Source organism: Protomyctophum bolini (genome assembly GCF_963924005.1).
Source record: "Protomyctophum bolini genome assembly, chromosome: 23".
Taxonomy (NCBI): domain Eukaryota; kingdom Metazoa; phylum Chordata; class Actinopteri; order Myctophiformes; family Myctophidae; genus Protomyctophum; species Protomyctophum bolini.
The window spans coordinates 26,303,924-26,328,424 of NC_137884.1; the positions used below are offsets into that span (position 1 = coordinate 26,303,924).

General features: G+C 44.0%; 2 protein-coding genes across 3 annotated transcripts; one reads left to right on the top strand and one right to left on the bottom strand.

Moving 5' to 3' along the window:
- Positions 1 to 217: 217 nt before the first annotated feature.
- On the top strand, positions 218 to 16,660 carry dnajc2 (DnaJ (Hsp40) homolog, subfamily C, member 2). Of its 2 annotated transcripts, XM_080757335.1 has the most exons (16): positions 218 to 409; positions 1,653 to 1,843; positions 5,186 to 5,261; positions 5,356 to 5,454; positions 6,061 to 6,283; positions 6,968 to 7,033; positions 7,693 to 7,784; positions 7,918 to 8,039; positions 8,510 to 8,659; positions 9,139 to 9,227; positions 9,927 to 9,996; positions 12,363 to 12,544; positions 13,205 to 13,305; positions 14,478 to 14,588; positions 15,234 to 15,379; positions 16,490 to 16,660. In XM_080757335.1, exons 1-16 carry the CDS (start codon positions 349 to 351, stop codon positions 16,556 to 16,558), a joined length of 1,848 nt encoding a protein of 615 aa, XP_080613461.1. In that variant the 5' UTR covers positions 218 to 348; the 3' UTR covers positions 16,559 to 16,660. The 2 variants fall into 2 exon arrangements, with proteins under 2 accessions (XP_080613461.1, XP_080613462.1); XM_080757336.1 differs by lacking the exons at positions 218 to 409; positions 1,653 to 1,843 and adding an exon at positions 1,889 to 1,908.
- LOC308310883 (mitochondrial-processing peptidase subunit beta-like) lies at positions 16,580 to 24,404 on the bottom strand. The gene is made up of 13 exons (XM_080757340.1): positions 24,312 to 24,404; positions 23,050 to 23,190; positions 22,837 to 22,923; positions 22,417 to 22,546; positions 21,946 to 22,144; positions 21,643 to 21,722; positions 21,337 to 21,449; positions 21,033 to 21,176; positions 20,328 to 20,488; positions 19,460 to 19,545; positions 19,223 to 19,311; positions 17,301 to 17,376; positions 16,580 to 16,817 (listed from the first exon to the last, which is right to left on the bottom strand). The coding sequence occupies exons 1-13, from the start codon at positions 24,396 to 24,398 to the stop codon at positions 16,753 to 16,755; spliced, it is 1,458 nt and encodes a 485-aa protein (XP_080613466.1). The 5' UTR covers positions 24,399 to 24,404; the 3' UTR covers positions 16,580 to 16,752.
- Between the last annotated feature and the right edge of the window lie 97 nt (positions 24,405 to 24,501).

Sequence of the window (24,501 nt, forward strand, 5' to 3'; positions counted from 1 at the left end):
CCGTATAATAAACTATCATTTAGCTGGGGGAGGAGGGGGACCCCCTGGCTGGGGACTCCCTTAGGGACCCCTGGGGACTCCCTCGGGGACCCCTGGGCGGGTCCACGGACCCCACGTTGGGAACCAACTGACGTTACTAGCAAACGGGGGCACACACCGAACACGGACCCAATACGGTGTGACACCGGACTTCTCTTCTCCTGCTATTTCAGTCGGCAGTGAGGCAGGCAGGCCCATGTGGTGCAGCGTTCACTTCACACAGCGGCGGCACTTTACACAACCAGAACAAAACCTCCACATAACAAGTGGTTTTTTACACCCGAAGCCTCCCTCCCATCATCAGGAAGGATGCTGATATTAGAAGCCCGTGAGGAGGACGCCACGGCCGTCTGCAAGGCCGTGCTTGCTGGTAAGCTTTTTGGGTCAAAAGAGGCCAAAGACTAAGAGTCTAGACTTGCTAGTAGTAGCGAAAGCTAACCCCCCCCAAACATCAACTGTCTCACTATAATTCTCATAGTCGTTAGCATGCAGCTAATATAGCTTCACTTTCCATGCTGTCATCATTCCTCACTCACTCTCACACACACAGACATCACATGTTTACGGTGTTTTGATTTCATTTCCCCCCCCCCAGCCTGAAACTATATATATAGGTGTTATCTTCTTAATGTTTTGGTGGTTGCATATTAATGTGTCTTCTATAGTATAGTTGGTGAATGAACTTGCTGCTGCAGTGATTTCTAAATGCCCATGGCTGTTGACATCCCCCATAAAGCCACAACAAAACGGTTATTTTTAGGTTTGGGGACAGCCATCTATTGTTGTTTTCGTTTGCTCATCACAATTCAAAATATTCCAGAATATGTCAGCATATTTATTGTTACATAAGTCTCAGCTGTTGCTGCTGCCTACTACTACTACTACTACTACTGTAACTATATCGTGTCAATATCCTACAATATACTGTCAATTAGACATTCATCTGGGATTGATTTTTTTTTTTTTTTGCTTAATTTGTATTCTTCATTTCACTTTCTCAACATTGGAAAAAAGAAAATGGTGATGGTGATTTTATTGAGTCATACGGTGCAGTGGTTCCCAAACTTTTCATACTGTATGTCAAGGACCCCACCATATTGACACTAATTAGCCTGCGGACCCTTGTCCGCCCCCCCCCCATTTGAAAAGATATGCCAGGGACCCCCATAAAAGTCTACGGGCCCCCATTGAATAGCATTTCTATCTCTGAGACCCCAGTTTATATTGTAAAATCAATGTTGAGTTTTACAGACCCATAAGGGTCCCATTTGGTACCCTTTTATCATTTAGCCGGGGGGGCTCCCCCTTAGAACTCCCTCAAGGACCCCTGGGGGTCCCGCCTGGACCCCCTGCTATAGTGGGGACTTCCTCACTGAAGCCCCCTAGAACTTTAGGTTTAGGTTTATTTATTTAGCATGTAGTACAAAAAATAGACAATAACATATCAAAGAAACAAAAATACAATACAATGCAAGGAAAGGAAGAAGCCAGAAGGCTTATATGGAATCCTTTCCTGAAGGAAGAGGTCATTGGTCCCGCAGGACCCCCTGCTATAGAGTGGGACTTCCTCACTGAAGCGATAACACCGTCCGTGTGTCTGTCTCTCTGTCCAGCCTCGGTGCAGATCCAGGTGGAGCCGGTGGGCCGATGGTTCGAGGCCTTCGTCAAGAGGAGGACCAGGAACGTCTCGGCCTCCTTCCAGGAGCTGGAGGAAGAGGAGGAGCTGTCGGAGGAGTCCGAGGACGAAGAGCTGCAGCTGGAGGAGTACCCCATGCTCCGGACGCTGGACCCCAAAGACTGGAAGGTATTGGTCTGACCGCTGTAGTCTGTAGGGGGGAAGGGGGGACGCTGGACCCCAAAGACTGGAAGGTATTGGTCTGACCGCTGTGGGGTCTGTAGTAGTGATGCACCGAATATTCGGCCGCAGAAAATATTCGTCAGAAAATGGCTAAAAAAACATTTTCGGCCTATTCGGTTTCGGCCCGAATAGGCAGAAAATATATCACCGAATAGTTTATGCAATGAATGCATTCAAAAGAGCTGAATAAATGTTTTATGGACCCATAATAGTGATTATTATTGAAGTTAAGTTTTGCCATAACCATAAATCAGGTAGCTTTAAGGTACGGCAATGACGGCAATGGTAGGCAAAAATATATATTAAATCTTTTCGGTATTCGGTTTTCGGCCAACTGTTTGTTATATTCGGTATTCGGTTTCGGCCAAGAAAGTCCCTTTCGGTGCATCCCTAGTCTGTAGGTTAGGGTAGGGGTGCCAACATTGGCACAGGGAAGGGTAGTCACTGGCATAAGTGTGAGAGACAGATACGTTTTTTCTTTAACATTTTAATATTCCAAAAAATCAGTTCAATTAAGTCCATTCACATCTACGAATTACATCCTGCACATAATTGTACATTCATAATTTCAAACTGCTGCTGGGGAGGGATTCTAGGACATGGGTGGGTTATTGCTCTGAGTTTAATGATCATTACACCCTGATGTGAAAGAGGTTATGTGTATCCTATATGGACAATAAATCATTTGGGAATATTACACATTTTGATTTGGTGTCATAATTATATAATTGGCACACTGACTTAAAATAAAATGACACAAAAATACACACGTTTCTGCCATTAATAGAGATGCTCTGATCAGCCAGTTTACCCCATCTGTGATCGGGCAATTTAATCAGAGAAACCACCGATCTTTTACACAATTTTTAAGTCTTATAAATGTCAAGTATTTTTCATCTTAGGTGACGGGCCTAAACATTCTCCCCTTCCTCCCCACACACACACACACACACACACACACACACACACACACACACACAGGAACAGTTTTGACATGTAATAATTTTGGAAATATTCAAATTTTCCCCTTACACACAAGATCTGTATCGGCCCCGATCATGAGAAAAACAATCGGTTTGATTGAAATATTTATTAAGTTTGCAGAATTACAGTACATTTCAAGCACAAACTCAGTACAAAGACTGTTAGCTGTGAGTGGACGACCCCAATTAAGCATTACACATGTTTTACAAGAGGGTCCACCATGTTCAATTCATCAAAACATTTAGAGACGTACAAATAGACACTTCTATATAGTTAAAGAACAGAACAGGAATTCATAAAGAAACATATACAGTGAGGGGAAAAAAGGGGGGGGGGGGTTCATTCACCAACTATACTATAGACAGTTTGCAGAATTACAGTACATTTCAAACACAAACTCAATACAAAGACTGTTAACTGTGAGTGGACGACCCAATTAAGCGTTACACGTGTTTACAACAGGGTCCACCATGTTCCAATTCATCAAAACATTTAGAGACGTACAAATAGACACTTCTATATAGTTAAAGAACAGAACAGGAATTCATCATAAAGGGAAAAGAAACATATACAGTGAGGGGGGGAAAGGGGGGGTGCGGTGGGGGGGGGTTCAGGGTGATCAGGAACCGTCCCAAAAACCCCTGATCGGAGCATCCCTATAGCCATTAGAGATGGAAAACGCTCTCATACAGACTTTGACGGCCGTCCTCTGTGTGAAAAGGCCATTCATTGCTAATTGTGTCAGAATTCACCCCTTTTGTGTCAATTCCCACCCGTAGGTTGTGCCCCTCTTCGCACCCATTGGCTGCCCGTTTTAGTGGTTGGACAAAAATCCTTTCTCTCTCCGTCCACTACCATTGAAATGACTTTGCTTTTCAGTTAGCTTCGTGACGTGTTGATATTGTCATTTTAAACTTGGTGTCAGTGAACAAGGAAAACACCCATTTATTTACAGGGAAATAGCAACGTTTGGGCCTATGCGGCCTTCATCAGGCTGTCTTTATGTTATAAAAGCTATAAAGATAGCCTGATGAAGGCCGCATATAGGCCCAAACGTTGCTATTTCCCTGTAAATAAATGGTGGTCACTGCATTTGAAGACAGTGTGCGGTTGTTTTCCCTGTTCATTTTTGGGGCACCGTACCCTCTCCTGTAGGTGTGCAAAAGCATTGCTTTTCATTCAACTTGGTGTCAGTAAAAAAGGGAACATCACAGGTTCAGCATGGGCATATCATGTTTTTAGTGTTTTCCCCCAAAAAATGATGTTTTTAGAAAATTCAACATACAATTTAGGCATTTAGCAGACGCTCTTAATCCAGAGCGACTTACGTTAAGCAAGAACAAAAAGCATGGCAATACATCACATACATAAACACATCACATACATAAACAAGGCGGAACAACAAGGCAGAAAGAGCCTGCTGGTTAGTCAGTCGGAGACCAATCGGAAAGGCTGACAAACTGGTGAATTTGTCAGAATCTTAATGAGAGGAATGGCCCGTTGAGATGCCATCATCACCCATGATGGCATCTTGATTAAGATGTTATCATCACCCCTTAATCAAGGGAATGTTCGTGATCCCCCAGTACCAATACCCCCAGTATGTGATAATCAACATACTAGGGAAATCCTGCAAGTGAAACTATGGGAGCGTTTAGCTTTTTTGTGCCAATGACGGAGGCAGGCATGCCCCGACATGCCCCGACAATAGAGTTGTAAATGACACGTTCAGCAGGGGGGGAGTCCTTGCCCAGGCTGTGTCTGCTCCACCACCACCACCCTGCATGGTGCAGTCTGGGTGAACACAGACAAACACCACCATGTCTAGTATCATAGTATGACAGTATGGCCATATTACAACATCTTGATAACGGTTGATTTCGTATATTTAATAATATATTTAATCTCCGCTGTAGATGTTTTCTGAACATCCTCTTGATTCTGTATCAGTGGGTCTCAAATCAAACCTTTTTCCATGTCAAGGACCCCCAGAATAGTTATATGTAATTGGCCACCGACCCCCCCCCCCCATCTGAAAATATGTAGTTCCAGGAACCTCCCAGAAGCAAAAGATTTGACTTGAAAACGCTCACTCTGAAAGAATATATATTCAAAGATTTGCGCCACTTTTTTCACGATTAAAAGAAAAAGGCAGATCTACAAGCTCGCCGCATTACGAGCTTACACAATTTGCGTACAAAAACACGGGGGAAACATTGCATACAGTACAGACGAATACACACACACACGTCGTTCACAGCCAGACATCGCACTGAATTTAAACCTTTTTTCCCCAACTTTCAGAATCAGGACCACTACGCCGTGCTCGGACTGATCCATGTGCGCTACAAGGCCACACAGAAGCAAATCAAAACTGCCCGTGAGTGTTTCTGCTATTGCGTTCATCCCCTGCTTCCTGTGGTTGTCTTTTGGTAATAAACGCTGATCATCACATTCTCTCAACTTGTCAACAGACAAAGCAATGGTATTGAAGCACCACCCTGACAAAAGGAAAGCTGCTGGAGAACAGATTGTAGAGGGAGACAATGACTACTTCACCTGTATAACTAAAGGTAATGATGGAGACAATGACTACTTCACCTGTATAACTAAAGGTAATGCTGGAGACAGCGGTCTGAGGCAGCGGTGGCCGAACGGTTTGCCGAGCGGTCTTGATATCGGAAGGTCGCTAGTTCGTATCCTCGGACCGGCACGTTAAAATTACCACCGCTGAAGTGCCCTTTATGGACAAGGCATCGAACCCCCCCTACCATGAAATGTTCTATGAGCAGGGCCTGGCTGTAAACAAGTTCTTGAGCTTAGTCCAGTTACCCTGGGTAAACATAGTACCTTTCCTTTCCTTTCCACAATGACTACTTCACTTGTATAACTAAAGGTAATGACTAATGATGGTGATTAATAATGTTGGGTAATCATGCACTCTATGCAGAAGGATTTTTATTTAAAGACATGATTATTTTAGGTTATACAGCACTTTCAATAGACTTAAAAACAACTGTAAATTTAGGTAAAAAAGAAGATCTTCGTGTGCTTTCTTCGTGTGCAAAATTATGTTGGTACGTAATAGATCGATTTAGTTGTATAGGTCAAGAAGCCGCCTATCCTCCCATGTCCAAAAAGTCATCCTTTTTTTCTTCTCCTGTGTTTCCTGTCCTCAGCTATAGAGATCCTATCGGACCCTGTGAAAAGGAGGGCCTTCGACAGCGTAGACCCCACCTTCGACAATGCCGTGCCGTCAAAGAGCGAGGGCAAGGAGAACTTCTTCGAGGCGTATTCCCCCGTTTTTGAGCGAAACGCCAGATGGTCTTCCAAAAAGCACGGGCCCAAACTAGGAACTCTGGAGTCCACTTTTGAAGAAGTGGATAATTTTTACTCGTTCTGGTGAGTGGGAAAAGTTGATCAGCTACTCTCTTCTCTTAGGAACACTCCCAAATCGCGTAAGAAAGTAATTTGCGTCGACACACCTCTCGTTAAATTCAGTGGTTTAACGAGGCCGATTCTACAAATGCCTTCCAAATGAGTTGTTCACATCTATTGACAATTATACCACAGGTTGTTTCGAGGAAGCAATCTGATTGGTTGAAACAGCCTTCTAGCCGTGGGTTAAACCAGCACCGTTCACCACCTAATCAAAACAAAGAATTCAGCCGCTCTGTTCTCCCAGAGTGCCAACATACTCGGTGGCTAGGCTAGCTAGTTTCTTGGGACATTTGTGGTCGTAGTGACTACATCTGTCATTAAATATTTTCTTTTTCAGCGATTTTCTTAAGGGTAAATGTTGTATAATTGCACCCGAGGGTGTGGTTTAACGTGATTATTGCCACTTCAGTGATGCTTGCGGAACTCGACTTCGTCTCGTTCCTGACCGCATCACTGTCGTGGCAATAATGACGTTAACCCACACCCTCTCGTGTAATATTGCTTAAATCATCAACACATTCACGTTGAATATCAGTGAAGTGAGGAAGAATACGTATTACTCCTCTTTATTTTGTATCGGATGTTAGTTGGAGCACAAGGTGGGAATCGTAACTCGTCACTGAATGCTACAATGTCCCAATTTAGGTACAACTTTGACTCATGGAGAGAGTTCTCATATCTTGATGAAGAGGAAAAGGACAAGGCTGAATGGTGAGCATCAGAGAGAGACACACACACACACACACACACACACACACACACACACACACCAGTGTTGTCTATGGCAGCACATTTTGATTTTAGTTTTAGTCGTTAGTCTTTCGAATAGTTTAAATTTAGTTTTAGTCACATTTTAGTCACCTGGATTGTCTTAGTGTTAGTCTAGTTTTAGTGGACTAAATATCATAAGATTTTAGTCGACTAAATCTACAGTTGATTTAGTCGAACAAAATGTATTTTGTCGGGCCTTGATGCCGTCGCAATGACTGTTTCTTTCACTTGCTGAAAATCTACAAGCTCTTGTGGGCTACTGGGCTTGTAGATCAGCTATTTTCAGCATGCAACTAATTGTAAAATGACTTATACTGCATCTCTTGTCCACTAGTCCCTCCCTAGCATTTTATTCTAGTTTTTATTTGTTGACAAAATTGTCAGTATATTTAGTCTTAGTTTTAGTCCTCTCATAGCTTAGTTTTAATTTAGTTTCCATTTAGTTTTCGTCAGTGGAAAATGGTAGTCGACGAACATTTTTGTCTTAGTTTTAGTCGCCGAAAACAACACTGTCACACACACAGAGAAATAGTGCCATATCATTTCCATGAATTCCATTCCCATAATGTTGTCCTTTTCTTCCTGCTTTTTGCGTCCAGTCGAGATGAGAGGAGATGGATTGACAAGCAGAACCGTGGGCAGAGAGTGCAGAGAAAGAAGGAAGAGATGACCCGATTAAGAACACTAGTTGGTAAGGAAAGGAAACTGATGATTATAAGTGATTAAATATGTTAGAGATATTGCAGAGGACGTGTTGCTGTCTGTCGTCTCACAACACGACGACCAGGATGTCTTTCTTAAACCACGTCTCGGTTCTCTCCCAGATACCGCCTATAGCTGTGATCCTAGAATAAAGAAATTCAAGGACGAGGAGAAATCCAGGAAAGAATCGGAGAAGAAAGCCAAAGTCGAAGCCAAGAAGAAGGAACAGGACGATAGGGAGCGGGTCAGTGTCTCGTCGATTCATCCGTCTGTCTGTCTGTCTGACGACCATGTGCTAATCTCTGTTTAGAAACCCATTCTGACCCGAGATCAGATTCTAAAAATGTCTTCTACATCCTGACAGTTTTCTGAAAAAGCCATGTTTCTATGTCCGTCGTTATTTGATTTAAAAAAAAATAGCAGACCTACAAGCTCGTAGCGCGCCACTCGGTGGCGCGCTATGAGCTTGTAGATCTGCTATTTTTCAATAGCTAAAGCATAACATGACTTCATGATTTCAAGGGCTGTCGGCACCTGGTAGAAAATCAGCCCTTTCTTTTTACATTTCCTTTTTTTTCTCCATTTTGTGAGACTTATTAAGCAATAACCTAATGGTACTCGCTGACCGTTATCGGCATATTAGCTGGGGGGGGGATATACGGTACTGTTGTGTGGTGGTACTGAGGTTGTGTTGTGTTGTCGTTCGCGCTGCAGGCCCGGCAGGCAGAACTGGACGTGGCCCGTCTGGCGAAGGAGAAGGAGGAGGAGGAGGCCAAGCAGGCCGCTCAGCTGGTCAAGAAGGAGAAGGAGATCCAGAAGAAGGCCATCAAGAAGGAGAGGCAGAAGCTCAGGACCACCTGCAAGGTCAGACATATCACAACATCAGTGTTCTGTGTAGAACACCCAGAACCCTGCAGAAAGAACACCCGCTTCGGATGTTATCACCCGATAATCAAGAGACTGTTGGTGATCAGCACCTTTAGAAATACCCATTTTGCTTTTTGTGTAAATGACTGAGGCGTGCTGTGTCTGGTGGCCTTGTATGGCCATATTAGCCATATTCCAACGTCCTGATTATGGTTGATTTTGTATACTTAATGCAGTGATAACGGACGAATCCGCTGGCAGGAAACCATGTATCTCCATATTTCGACGAGCAGGAGAACAGAAGTCATTTTTATCTGTCGAGACACTTTAACTGTTCCTGCTTCTTCTCCCCCACTTCAACAGAACCTGAATTAACTATGTCTTCTCCCCACTTCAACAGAACCTGAATTAACTATGTCTTCTCCCCCACTTCAACAGAACCTGAATTAACTATGTCTTCTCCCCCACTCCAACAGAACTGGAATTACTTTGCCGACTCCGAAACGGACGGCGTGAAGATGATGGAGGAGGTGGAGAAGCTGTGTGATCGTCTGGAGTTAGCGAGGTACTGTAAATGTACTGTACATGTACTGTAAATGCTTCAAGGCCCAAAATCAGCAAGTCCAAAAGAATGTCATTTTTTTTCTTTCTGAGTTGAATTGAAAATAGAAACTGTGCATGAGAATGATGTCGTGTTGCAGTGTGAGCTGTGAAGCTCTTCGTTTACCATGAAATGGTCTCTTTTAATATGAGAAGAACATAACCTTGTAAAATCAAATCATTCAAACATTTACATTTTGTTATGATTTCTGGGTTACTGTCCAGATTAGTTACTGTAACGATGGCTTCATTATACCTGTTGATTTGTCCAGTTTGCAGTGATTAGTTACTGTAACGATGGCTTCATTATACCTGTTGATTTGTCCAGTTTGCAGTGATTAGTTACTGTAACGATGGCTTCATTATACCTGTTGATGTGTTCAGTTTGCAGTGATTAGTTACTGTAACGATGGCTTCATTATACCTGTTGATGTGTTCAGTTTGCAGTGATTAGTTACTGTAACGATGGCTTCATTATACCTGTTGATGTGTTCAGTTTGCAGTGATTAGTTACTGTAACGATGGCTTCATTATACCTGTTGATGTGTTCAGTTTGCAGTGATTAGTTACTGTAACGATGGCTTCATTATACCTGTTGATGTGTTCAGTTTGCAGTGATTAGTTACTGTAACGATGGCTTCATTATACCTGTTGATGTGTTCAGTTTGCAGGGCCTGAATGAATCGCTGACCTCTGCATCCCAGGAGGAGGGCAAGGCAGCCGTGGATAAGCAGGTACAATAGGGGCATTTCCCGCTGACGGGAAGGCAGACAGTGCTGTGTTTAGGAGGGAAGGCAGACAGTGCTGTGTTTAGGAGGGAAGGCAGACAGTGCTGTGTTTAGGAGGGAAGGCAGACAGTGCTGTGTTTAGGAGGGAAGGCAGACAGTGCTGTGTTTAGGAGGGAAGGCAGACAGTGCTGTGTTTAGGAGGGAAGGCAGACAGTGCTGTGTTTAGGAGGGAAGGCAGACAGTGCTGTGTTTAGGAGGGAAGGCAGACAGTGCTGTGTTTAGGAGGGAAGGCAGACAGTGCTGTGTTTAGGAGGGAAGGCAGACAGTGCTGTGTTTAGGAGGGAAGGCAGACAGTGCTGTGTTTAGGAGGGAAGGCAGACAGTGCTGTGTTTAGGAGGGAAGGCAGACAGTGCTGTGTTTAGGAGGGAAGGCAGACAGTGCTGTGTTTAGGAGGGAAGGCAGACAGTGCTGTGTTTAGGAGGGAAGGCAGACAGTGCTGTTTTTAGGAGGAAAGGCAGACAGTGCTGTGTTTAGGAGGGAAGGCAGACAGTGCTGTGTTTAGGAGGGAAGGCAGACAGTGCTGTGTTTAGGAGGGAAGGCAGACAGTGCTGTGTTTAGGAGGGAAGGCAGACAGTGCTGTGTTTAGGAGGGAAGGCAGACAGTGCTGTGTTTAGGAGGGAAGGCAGACAGTGCTGTGTTTAGGAGGGAAGGCAGACGGTGCTGTGTTTAGGAGGGAAGGCAGACGGTGCTGTGTTTAGGAGGGAAGGCAGACAGTGCTGTGTTTAGGAGGGACGGCAGAGTGCTGTGTTTAGGCAGACAGTGCTGTGTTTAGGCAGACAGACTGAGACAGTGCTGTGTTTAGGCAGACAGTGCTGTGTTTAGGCAGACAGTGCTGTGTTTAGGCAGACAGTGCTGTGTTTAGGCAGACAGACTGAGACAGTGCTGTGTTTAGGAGGGAAGGCAGACAGTGCTGTGTTTAGGAGGGAAGGCAGACAGTGCTGTGTTTAGGAGGGAAGGCAGACAGTGCTGTGTTTAGGAGGGAAGGCAGACAGTGCTGTGTTTAGGAGGGAAGGCAGACAGTGCTGTGTTTAGGAGGGAAGGCAGACAGTGCTGTGTTTAGGAGGAAAGGCAGACAGTGCTGTGTTTAGGCATGCATTTATTGGTAGATCCTGCAAGAGAATGGAAGGGAGAGTGCAGTGTTGATTTCGTCGACTAAAACTAAGACGAAAAATGTTCGTCGACTAAATATACAAGACTAAATATACTGACAATTTCGTCAACAAATAAAAACTAGACTAAAATGTCGGGGACTAGTGGTGGACAAGAGATCCAGCATAAGTCATTTTAACACTTTGTTGCATGCTGAAAATAGCCGATCTACAAGCTATAGCCATCTACAAGCTATAGCCAATCTACAAGCTCACAACGCGTTGTGAGCTTGTAGATTGCAATTTTACGACAGCATCAAGGCCAGCCAAAATACATTTTAGTCGACTAAAATCTAATGATATTTAGTCTACTAAAGCTAGACTCAACACTAAAACATAGCCAAATGACGTCACATTGTAGGCTCCACAGAGCCAAATGACGTCACATTGTAGGCTCTACAGAGCCAAATGACGTCACATTGTAGGCTCCACAGAGCCAAATGACGTCACATTGTAGGCTCCACAGAGCCAAATGACGTCACATTGTAGGCTCCACAGAGCCAAATGACGTCACATTGTAGGCTCCACAGAGCCAAATGACGTCACATTGTAGGCTCCACAGAGTCAAATGACGTCACATTGTAGGCTCCACAGAGCCAAATGACGTCACATTGTAGGCTCCACAGAGCCAAATGACGTCACATTGTAGGCTCCACAGAGCCAAATGACGTCACATTGTAGGCTCCACAGAGTCAAATGACGTCACATTGTAGGCTCCACAGAGCCAAATGACGTCACATTGTAGGCTCCACAGAGCCAAATGACGTCACATTGTAGGCTCCACAGAGCCAAATGACGTCACATTGTAGGCTCCACAGAGCCAAATGACGTCACATTGTAGGCACCACAGAGCCAAATGACGTCACATTGTAGGCTCCACAGAGCCAAATGACGTCACATTGTAGGCTCCACAGAGCCAAATGACGTCACATTGTAGGCTCCACAGAGCCAAATGACGTCACATTGTAGGCTCCACAGAGCCAAATGACGTCACATTGTAGGCTCCACAGAGCCAAATGACGTCACATTGTAGGCTCCACAGAGCCGAACCGACTTTTATTCAGCTCTAAAATAGGAGTATGAATCTGCCCTAAGACTAAAACGACACCGGAAGAGTGAAAAACCTCACACTTTAAAATGTGCTGAAATGTCTCCTTCCTCCAGGTGAACGAGGTGAACTCCCTGCTGCAGAGGGAGAGGGACGCAGAGGTCAAGGCCACGCAGGCCGCCCGCAGCGCGGAGCAGGCCAGCGGGGGAGGAGGGGCCGGCGCCAAGGGCTGGAACGAGGAAGACCTCCAGCTGCTCATCAAAGCGGTCAACCTGTTCCCGGCTGGAACCAACGCCAGGTAGGAACCAACGCCAGAACCAACGGCGGATAGCAGCCAGCGGTCCAGTCCGTGGGGGTTCTTGACATGAAAAATGTTTGAGCACCACTGACATAGAAACATAGGTTATTTTTCTAAACTGTTGGGATTTAGAAGACTTTTTATCTAAATCAGTTAAATTGTTGTCGGCTGTATAAATGCATCTGGCTCGTACCATGCTGTGGTCCTCCCTAACTACAAGATTCGAACTGTTGTCGTAGCAAAACATTACGCAAAGGCAGAAACTAATAACTTGTAATGCTTTGGTAAAAGGTTAAGAATCTGCCTCATTTCAGTCGACCCACTGAGGAGAAACATGTATGCAGAAGAACGGACTGTTTTCTTTTAATGGTTGGATAGAATTGTTTCACCCATGTTTTACAATTAACCCATTTTGGGTGGGAACCCCTTTGTTAGCATTATGTTATGCTTTAGCTATTGAAAAATAGCAGATCTACAAGCTCATAGCGCGCCACTCGGTGGCGCGCTACGAGCTTGTAGATCTGCAATTTTTTGTTTTTAATCGAAGAACGACTTAACATAGAAACATGGCTTTTTCAGAAAACTGTCAGGATGTAGAAGACATTTTGTAGAATCTGATCTCAGGTCAAAATGGGTTAATGATCTTGTCTTTTTTCCCAGGTGGGAAGTCGTTGCCAACTACATGAACCTACACTCCGGCAGTGGCGTCAAGAGGACCGCCAAAGATGTCATCAACAAAGCCAAGAATCTCCAGCGGCTGGGTGAGAAGATGGATGGGCAGTCCATACTCTCTCCGACCACCGAACTTTTCGTCGGAAAGATCAGACTTCTCCGAAGTAGAGTTCGGAGAGTCACAACATCTGGGAGTGCAGCTTTCAGAACAAAAATTCGGAGGAATGCGTATCAGAAGTTGCGAGTGACGTCATGTTGTAGTTGTGCCGGAGCTTTCCGACAAAACGTTCGATGGTCGGAGACCGTATGGACGGCCCTTTACTGTGGGGCTCGTCGGGAGAATGCGTTTGTAGTTAACCCATTCTGACCTGAGATCAGATTCATACGAGGTTTCCACTGGACACACACTGGTCTGATGAACCCATTCTGACCTGAGATCAGATTCTAAAAATGTCAGTCGTTCTTCGAATTTTTCAAAAATAGCAGACCTACAAGCTCGTATCGCGCCACTCGGTGGCGCGATATGAGCTTGTAGATCTGCTATTTTTCAATAGCTAAAGCATAACATGATGCTAACACCAAAATGGGTGCCCGGTCAGAATGGGTTAAATACTTTTTTTAAATGTTTCATTGGATATCCCAAATTGACTCATGTTAGTCTTGTAGCCCATGGCATTCTGACTGGTTATTTGACAATGCATCAGTTTTTTTTTAAAAGACACGCCATATAAAATAGCAGTGCATGGAGTCAGTCATTGACCAGTCCAGGAATCTATTCAAAGTGCACTTGCTCCCCCCCCTGGCCAGCCAGGGCGCCTGATGGAGGGGAAAGGAACGGGTTGGAATAACGTGTTCCTTCCACGCGCTACGTCCAACCAGGGAAACTCCCCCCCCTCCCCCTGTCAGGTATAAAGGAGCAACTTGGACACTGAAGCATGAGTTCAAGTCCGTTGCTCTCCCCTTGTCCCCCATATATGGGGACTAGGTTGGTCTCCCCTTGTCCCCCATATATGGGGACTAGGTTGGTGGAGGGTGTGTAGAGCCCAGGATCACATTAGATGATTGACACAGGGGTGAAAAATGGGTTACAAAATCATGGGATAAAAAAAATATTTAAAAAAAAACTTGCTGACCACAGCTTAATGTTCTCTCTCTCCAGATCCTATGCAGAAAGACGAACTGACCACAGTTTAATGTTCTCTCTCTCCAGATCCAATGCAGAAAGACGAACTGACCACAGTTTAATGTTCTCTCTCTCCAGATCCAATGCAGAAAGACGAGATCAACAAGAAAGCCTTTGAGAAGTTTAAGAAGGAACATTCTGCCGTACCGGCCGCAGTGGACAACGCAGTGGCCACGGAGAGATTTGATGGTGAGTGTTTGGGACGTTTCCCTGATGAAGGCTTAACCGCCGAAACGTTGGATATCCCTGTCTTACCTGCTGTCCGAATAAATATTGGTACTCTAGCTATTGGTGTGTGCGGCTCCACCTTCTTGTTCATTCAAGATCTCCTCTAGAGTGTTTGGGACGTCCCATTCCTAACGGGAGGGTAATTGAATGGTTCACTTTAGAGTTCAGAATGATGTCGATTACTTTACCTTGAGCCAGCGGCTATTTATCCACAGTATCCATCTATAATAAATGTATCTATCTATTAATCTATTTATGGTAGCAGTGTGTCCACAGTATCCATCTATAATAAATGTATCTATCTATTAATGGTAGCAGTGTGTCCACAGATAATACATCCATTTAATAATAATATTTATGGTAGCAGTGTGTCCACAGTATCTATAATTAATCTATTTAATGATAATATTTATGGTAGCAGTGTGTCCACATCTATAATAAATCTTTGCTGTGTCGAGCATGGAGTCTTAATGGGATGAGCAGTTCTCCAGAACCGGCCCGCTCCTAAAAGGGGCACTGCTTTAGTAACCGTTCAAATCTAGGGCTTTGAACAAGGCAGTCAGAATGGGTTAATTAATGAACTGTGTCTGTTGTTGCCACCTAAAGGTCCCGACGCTCCCTGGACCACGGAGGAGCAGAAGCTCCTGGAGCAGGCCCTGAAGACCTTCCCCGTCAGCACGGCAGAGAGGTGGGACAAGATCGCCTCGGCTGTCCCCGGGCGCTCCAAAAAGGACTGTATGAAGAGGTATAAGGTAAGCCCAGGAACAGAACCCACTCCCGATCCTCTGTGCTCTCTCTCTCTCCCCCCATTGCAGCTGTACACTATCAAATAAGGTAGAAAAAGCCCCCCAAAAAATAAAAAGTTCAACCTGTATTTTGGGCTTAGGTTTAGTTTTTTTCTTATTCTGGAAAATAAAGGTATAGACTGAAGCCTAGGCTTATTACGTCTACCCTTTTGTCCGGTAACTTAAAATAATAAATATATATGTATACCCCTTTTACAGGTTTTCAAACAACAGTTATGTGTCTTATTTCTACTGCACAATGTAATATTCAAGTAAAAGAATAAAATAAAAGTGCTTACATGCTCCCTTTTTTTTTTCTTCTAAAAAACAAGCAAAACAATATGCTAATAGTCACAGTAGTAACATTTTCACACAAAACAAAAGGTGAAGATGATGTTTGAAAAAATAAATCCGTGTTAACCACTCGTCCTGTACTGTTTAGTATGATATTTAACAGTTCTACAAGTGTTTTAATCCAATATTCTACGCTGCCTAGATTGTTTTTGCCTTTTGATCTACGAAAATCCGGTGGAAAAATAGTCCGTTTTGTTGTTGAAGAGAAAAACATGCCACCATTACAACGCAAAACAAGAACTGCCTCCAAACATACCCCTCGTTCACTTGCATTGGACTCATTTTCCCAGAAGCCCTAGCAGCCCAGAGCATGGATTGATTTCCGGTTTCGTCATAACGCGACGGCCTCGTCAAAGCCGCTCTTAAAAATGGCTTATTAACCCAGGCCTCAAAGTAAAACAAATCGTCTAAAATAGCTAAATTATAACAATGTTTAACCCCTTTTGGTGTTTGAAACATTGTTATAATTTAGCTATTGAAAAATAGCAGATCTACAAGCCTGTAGGTCTGCTAAACCGTGAAAATATTTATTTTAGAAAACTGGAGGATTTAGCTAAGCTAGCTTGTCCCAGCTCTCTGCCGTGGAAAACTGGAGGATTTAGGAGATTTCTTTTTAATTTCGAGGCCAGGCCTAAACGGGTTAAACAAATAGCGGGTAACGTTGGATTAAATAATGTAAAGCCCTCAAGGTGTTAATGTATCCTTTTCTGTCCCTCTCAACAGGAGTTGGTGGAGATGGTCAAAGCCAAGAAAGCTGCACAGGAGCACGGGGCGGGGAAGAGTAAAAAATGACCAGAACCACAGAACAGATAGTTGTCGTTATTTTAACATTATTGTGTTGGTCTTTATTTTTTAATGAAATTAAAGGAGAAAAGAAATACAAGAAAGACTTAATCAATGAGTTTGTTTAAGTTTTGTATATATATTATTATACTGTACATTTTAGGATTCTAAAAGTTATAATCCTAAAAGAGTTTTGTGTTGATTTAAGTTCTCATCCAGTACATCCCACTACGGATCCGGTTGTAGTCGGGGAGCTGTTCAATTGGACCTGGAAAAAGGAAAGAATAAATAAATTTAAATAGCAAAACAACATTTGTGCAATATTGTACTGTACATCTGTTAGCAGTCCTAATGTGGCCTAATCATTAGGGCTGCTTGTAAAAGAAAGCCTTCAGCTGTTGCAATACTTTGGCGATGTTCCTGCAGGATACAGCAATACGTATGTAGTGTTACCTGCCTTCAATACATAAGCAAGGGCATCCATATTTTTGGACATTAAAATTGGGCCGTATAAGTTAAATATGGTGACTAGTGATGGAAGATTCATCTGCAGATTCTAGTTGGTTTTTGAGATTAATCGGTCTGTCTCTACAGATAAACAAGCCCAAATATAAGACATTATATTTTAATACAGAGTGAGATCATATCGATACCGGCACATTCCTAGTGGTGACCAGCCTATCAGGGCAGTTAATGTCTTAACGAACACATGGAGGCGTGAATGTTCTCTGAAAAAGGGATCCAAACGTACCCACTGCTGCGATGGCAGGCTCCTTGTCATAGATGTACTTTGTACACACTTCTTTGATGGTCGTGGCATCTATGGCCTAGTGTGAGGCACAGAGACATTACAGATAAATAAACATCTATGGCCTAGTGTGAGGCACAGAGACATTACAGATAAATAAACATCTATGGCCTAGTGTGAGGCACAGAGACATTACAGATAAATAAACATCTATGGCCTAGTGTGAGGCACAGAGACATTACAGATAAATAAACATCTATGGCCTAGTGTGAGGCACAGAGACATTACAGATAAATAAACATCTATGGCCTAGTGTGAGGCACAGAGACATTACAGATAAATAAACATCTATGGCCTAGTGTGAGGCACAGAAACATTACAGATAAATAAACATCTATGGCCTAGTGTGAGGCACAGAAACATTACAGATAAATAAACATCTATGGCCTAGTGTGAGGCACAGACATTACAGATAAATAAACATCTATGGCCTAGTGTGAGGCACAGAAACATTACAGATAAATAAACATCTATGGCCTAGTGTGAGGCACAGAGACATTACAGATAAATAAACATCTATGGCCTAGTGTGAGGCACAGAGACATTACAGATAAATAAACATCTATGGCCTAGTGTGAGGCACAGAGACATTACAGATAAATAAACATCTATGGCCTAGTGTGAGGCACAGAGACATTACAGATAAATAAACATCTATGGCCTAGTGTGAGGCACAGAGACATTACAGATAAATAAACATCTATGGCCTAGTGTGAGGCACAGAGACATTACAGATAAATAAACATCTATGGCCTAGTGTGAGGCACAGAAACATTACAGATAAATAAACATCTATGGCCTAGTGTGAGGCACAGAGACATTACAGATAAATAAACATCTATGGCCTAGTGTGAGGCACAGAAACATTACAGATAAATAAACATCTATGGCCTAGTGTGAGGCACAGAGACATTACAGATAAATAAACATCTATGGCCTAGTGTGAGGCACAGAAACATTACAGATAAATAAACATCTATGGCCTAGTGTGAGGCACAGAGACATTACAGATAAATAAACATCTATGGCCTAGTGTGAGGCACAGAAACATTACAGATAAATAAACATCTATGGCCTAGTGTGAGGCACAGAAACATTACAGATAAATAAACATCTATGGCCTAGTGTGAGGCACAGAAACTACAGATAAACATCTATGGCCTAGTGTGAGACAGCATTTATTTCGTCGACCAAGACGAAAAATGTTCGACTACCTTTTTTTCACTGAAAAATATATTGACAATTTCGTCAAATACAAACTAGACTAAAATGTTAGGAAGGGGACTAGTGGACAAGAGGTCCAGTATAAGTCATTTTACAGTTGGTTGCATGCTGAAAATAGATGATCTACCAGCGCGTCGCGCTATTTTCAGCAAAGTGTAAAAAAACGGCATTAAGGCCCACCAAAATTCATGTGTTGACTAAATCTGCTGAACATTTAGTCCGACTAAAACTAGACTTAACACTAAGACATTCCAGGTGACTAGAATGTGACTTAACCCATTCTGAACGGGAACCCATTTTGGTGTTGGCATTATGTTATGCTTTAGCTATTTAAAAATAGCAGATCTACAAGCTCATAGCGCGCCACCGAGTGGCGCTCTACGAGCTTGTAGGTCTGCTATTTTTGAAAAATCGAAGAACGACTGACATTTTTTTTTAAATCTGATCTCAGGTCAGAATGGGTTAATCAGACCAGTGTGTGTCCAGTGGAAACCTCGTATGAATCTGATCTCAGGTCAGAATGGGTTAAACTAACTATTCAAGAGACTGAATGACTGGAACTAAAATGGGTTCTGTGTGTTGGTTCCGTTCCACTGACTGGAACTAAAATGGGTTCTGTGTGTTGGTTCCGATCCACTCACATCTATCCGGGCCTCCAGTTCGTGCAGAGGGATCCTTCGGCTGTAACACAGCATCTGTCTGCCGATGTCCTCGCAGATGGGGGTGGATCCTGACCAGGGAGGGACGTGCAGAGAGTGTTAGGGACTTTTGGACGGAAATAGCAGATCTACAAGCTATCAACGCACTCTTTAGCTAGTGGAGATGCTGGTGTGTAACGACATGGATTTATAAACAAAGTAAATGTGTCTCTCTCTTACCGTCGAGATGCAGAAGCATGTTCGTCTTCAGAAGATTCTTCGCCCTCGCCACTTCGCTCTCCGTCACGCTCGTACATAACGACATCCTGTAGTCATTTGCCAAAAGTAAAGTATACACCGTTTAGATATCGTGTCATAAACCGAGGGACTGTTCATGGTATAAATATAATAATGTACCATTTCATGCTAATGAAGTGCATGTTTGCTCAAAAGCATCATTTATGCTCTCGTTTATTTATATCATTTATACTCTCATCGCAACATCATCACTTGCTGACAAGTGACAATGCACTACTAGTGAGTATAAATTAGACTGGGTGATTAAGACAAAATCAAATTCTCTTATGGATATTGTGACTATTTTTCCCTAAACGTGTACATCAGTTCAAATTAACTGATGTTTACAAGCTGCTCACAATGCATCACTTTGTGACCCATTGTGAGCTTGTTGGCTATTTTTTGAAGAAGAAAATGCTTGTCATTAAAACCAGGAAAAGACTAAATTATATTATTCATGATAATATTGCCCAACCCCATGTGTAAGCAACCAGCTCAGTGGCCTTGTGGTTAGAGTGTTCAATCTCTGGCCGGGTCATACCAAAGATGGGACCCAATGCCTCCCTGCTTGACACTCAGCATCAAGGGTTGGATTGGGGGTATAAGTCCCTGTGACATACTAGTGTCATGTCTAAGGGGTGTACTGTAACAGGAGATAGGCTCCTGCCCTATGGGCCCCATGGCTCGGCAAGGCTACATGTGTAAGCAGTCATTTCATCACAACTTTTGTCATCGGTGATGACTTTTCTTTGTGCTACTACTACGGCCAGGTGTGTCTGTTACTACGGCCAGGTGTGTGTGTCTGCCTTACCATTCCATCTGGGTGTAGTGCATCATCTCGCTGATGGTTCCCGGCTCACACACCATGTACAGACCCCACAGGCCGGTGTCCGTGTAGCACGTGTTGAAGGACTGGAAGCTGTGGCACAGGTTGCCCTGGCACGCCATCTGGGCCAACTTGCTGGACAGATTCTACAAGGACGATAAGGGACAAGGGGGGTCCATTAGGACACAGGTTATAAACATGGGGTCCCTCCGGGGACCCCCAAGGGGTCCTTGAACGAAGGGGGTCCTCGGTTAAAACCATTAATAGGAACGAAATGGACCCTCGGGTCTTACCACATTCGCAGAGTTTAGGTGGCAAGCTAACACCGACCGACTCATTGACATCCACACTGTACTCTCTTTCCTGAGAGGCTACCTCCTCTCAGGAAAGAGATCTCTGGACGTCAAACTAGAAATGGAGACGACCTGGACACCCCATCATGCAGAACTGACTTCAACTGAGAGATACAGAAAATCACCAATCCCATATATGTGCAGACTTTTAAATGATAGTGGATTTTAGATTTGAGTTTTACACCATTTGGATTTTTAGATAGGCTATTGCATTTTAGATTTGAAGTTTTATATTTGTATTCGGCAAAATATTTTTTTAGTTTTTAATGGCACCTGTCTTTTAAAACCTGTGATCATGCTGAAAGTTGAATAAACATAAATAAACATAAACACTTACCACCCCGCCGCCAAAGGAGCGGTCCCAGTTCCCTATCAGCGTGTTGGCCACCATCAGAGGGATGGTGTCGGGGTGGGACCAGCCCACCGCCTCCATAGCGATGGCGATGTGGGCCAGCGGCATCTTATCGTCTCGCACGCGGATCTGGAAAGAGACGAGAATAACTCCACTGAAATCAGTCAATGATGGTGACTGCAGGATGAGGTGAGATGAGATGGTACTGTACTGTACTGTAATGATGGTGATTGCAGGATGAGATGGTACTGTACTCAGTACTGTACTGTGCACGTTTGTCATGTCTTACCTCACTCCCTGTGAACCTGCAGGCTGGGAGCTCGGGGGCTTCTCCCTGGTATCTAGCTGGAAGCTTGCCAAAGTGATACTTGGCCAAATCAATGAGTTCCTCGTGTGAGACTCCTGATCAAAGATAGGATAGGATAAAGTGCTGGAAAAACATTCTGGCAAGTCCAAATACAATCGATCATCTTTAGCTGTTGCTTCTGTGCTCTATGATTGACAGAGGTAGGGATTTCATTCACTCTTAAAATCTGTAAAAAGGCCCGTCAAACCTAACCTGACTTCCTAACTCAAGTGATAATAAATTACTCACCTCCAGCTGCAGCGAGCACTATTCTGGGCCCTTTGTAGTGAGTGGTGATGTATTCCACCAGGTCTCCTCTGTTGATGGTCCTGCATCACAAACACATTTATAGTTATTATAACTTATAGCTTAGAGTTAAATAAGAAAGAGCACAATTGTTTATAATGCTTATTAGCATAACAGAGGTGGTTAAGGTGACTTTATTATGCACAGTAGTCTCTGACAAACTTTTGTTTTTTTAAGCATTATGTTATACTTTAACTATTGAGAAATAGCAGATCTATTTTAGAAGAATTGTGAACTCTACTGTACTTGATGTTCTCGGTGGGGCCGAGGATGGTTCTGCCCAGCGCCGTCTCCTGGTACGCGGTCGCGTGGAGGTAGTCAAAGACCACTTCCTGTAGATTCGTCTCCACTTCCTGCATCTCGCGCAGGATGACTCCTCGCTCGCGTTCGATCTCGGCCGCGCCCAGTGTGCTGTTCTGGATGATGTCAGCCAGGATCTCCACAGCTGGGTTCAGGAGAAAACAGGAAATAGAACCAGTGTTATGGCCCCTTCAGAAGCCATAATCAGCTGACGCACACGCACACACACGGACACAGAGTGTATCCGTTGCGCATTTGTGATCGGGCGCATGTGTGTGTGCTGTGCACGTGACGTCATTAAAATAGCATGTGATTATGAGCAGCAATCAACAACAGCACTCACTAGTCACTACACAACACAGGTCGTACCTCCGGGCAGGTCCTTGGAGAATAATTATAATAATAATAATACGATACCTCCGGGCAGGTCCTTGGAGAAGGCTTTGGCGTAATACACGGTCTGCTCTCGGGACGTGTAGGCGTTCAGGTGCGCTCCCATGTTCTCAATCTCCAGCTCCAGGTCGAGTTGAGAGCGCTTTCTGGTACCCTGTGAGATGCGGAGATACACGATACTTTAGGGATGATTCCACAGGCCCTAAGGGGTCCTGTATACCCGGGGTTCAAAATGTATCATTCATCAGTGATACAAAATGTTTATCCGCCAGGCCGAAAGGCAGGAGGGCAACCCTTAATGTCAACGCCTTGTGTTCACTGGCAGTCAGTAGTAATGCAGTCAGTAGTAATGCAGTCAGTAGTAATGCAGTCAGTAGTAGTAATGCAGTCAGTAGTAATGCAGTCAGTAGAAATGCAAACGCAGCTCCACTAGCATCGTCTCACCTTGAATGCCATGTGTTCCAGGAAGTGTGCCGTTCCGTTATTCCTTTCATTCTCATAACGGCTGCCAGCATCTATCCACAGACCCACCTGTAAGACAGTGGATTATAAATAATAAACCCAAATTTTCAACCTCTGATTTAGGTCAACGTTTCTTAATATGCTGTATGTACTGTAGTATTACGATATTGTTTATGTATTCTAGTCTGAACTTACTGTGCACGTGGAGAGACCAGAGTCTTCGGAGGCGACGCGCAGTCCGTTGTCCAAGGATGTGACTTTGGTTTCAGGGACGTTGAGGACCACGTGATTGGCAGCTTGAGCTTGAGTTGCCAGAAGTCTGTATGGTCCAACGTGCTAGAGAAGATAATGTGCTTTAGTCAGATAGAAGTCTGTGTAGGAGCCATTAGAAGGGGAGCACTTATAAAGGTGACACAGGAGCACTTATAAAAGGTGACACAGGGGCACTAGGGAGGAAGGAGACACAGGGAACCAGGGAGCACACCGTTCTTACCAGTAGCACCAGCAACTTGTAACTTGTAACATCTACTAGTAACATCACCGGTATATTCATGTCCATGATTTCAACTGCTCACTTTGACTTCTCATAAATAAATAACACTCAAACTGGATCAAAGACTGGACATCCATCTGTTGCTATTTTCTGTGTGTGTACTGCGTAGGATCACTCCCATACCTGTGAAGTAACTGGAAACTGGAAAAATGGCAGTTACAGTCTGTATGGTCCAACGTGCTAGAGTAGATAATGTGCTTTAGTCAGATCAGAGGTGGGCAACTTCGACGATGGAGAGGGCCACCCACAATATTTATACAGTCACTCCAGAGGGCCACTATATTATTCGGGACCCTTTGTTTACCTTATTTGGGGGGAAGACGGTCTCCCCAAATTCAGAAAAGCCAGGTAGACAAGGGTTCCGAAAAGGGGGTACCCTGAAACACTGTCATGTGAATTGTGAACCATACTAATAGTCCTCCTTGACATGAGAACGTCAATCACTGCACGTCTGCACTCACTGTCTCAGCCAGTGGGTTCCCAAAGTGGGGTCCGGGGACCCCCAGCTAAATGATAGTTTGGAACCAAATGGACCCTCATGGGTCTGTAACTCAGAGAGTGTAGCCTACAAATGGCCAAAAGAGGTCAGTATAGCTCAATGCATGTCAAACTGGGGGGTCCTAAATGGGTTGAGAATCACTGCCATGACCCGTAAAAATCTTCTCTTACGGGGGTCCCTGGCATATGTTTTCAAATGGGGGGTCCGCGGGACTAATTAGTGTCAATGTAGGGGTCCTTGACATGAAAAGGTTTGAGAACCAGACAGTGGTCTAGGCAGAATATACAGCAACGTCTTTTTAGTTTGAGGTCTTTAGGACTTATTATTCATAGAGAAGGCATGGCAGCTACGTTGGAGAAACGCTGTATCCATAAAGTAAGTGTTTGGTTAAAGTATTCTTCTTACCCTGGCTAGGATGTCTGTTGTTTTAAACACGTTCTTCTTTAGGAGAAACTTCCCTGCGGACGACAGGCGCTGCAAGGAGGCCGCCATGTTTGTTTTGCAATGCACTGCGCACGCGCACGACATGCTGCAATCTTACTGTATCTCTCGCGAGGAGCGAGACGAGAGTAGCAGATGCTTCTCTGCTCCTTTA

Bases quoted from the DNA above. Each gene is read 5' to 3' on its own strand.
- dnajc2 (XM_080757335.1), top strand. From the start codon at position 349: ATGCTGATATTAGAAGCCCGTGAGGAGGACGCCACGGCCGTCTGCAAG. The intron at 8,660-9,138 runs GTCAGACATATC...CCACTCCAACAG, and splicing joins AGCTCAGGACCACCTGCAAG to AACTGGAATTACTTTGCCGA. The intron at 12,545-13,204 runs GTAGGAACCAAC...CTTTTTTCCCAG, and splicing joins CCGGCTGGAACCAACGCCAG to GTGGGAAGTCGTTGCCAACT.
- LOC308310883 (XM_080757340.1), bottom strand. From the start codon at position 24,398: ATGGCGGCCTCCTTGCAGCGCCTGTCGTCCGCAGGGAAGTTTCTCCTA. The intron at 19,546-20,327 runs GTAAGGCAGACA...AAATGACTACAG, and splicing joins CACTACACCCAGATGGAATG to GATGTCGTTATGTACGAGCG. The intron at 16,818-17,300 runs GTACGTTTGGAT...TCCTTTTTCCAG, and splicing joins GCCTGCCATCGCAGCAGTGG to GTCCAATTGAACAGCTCCCC.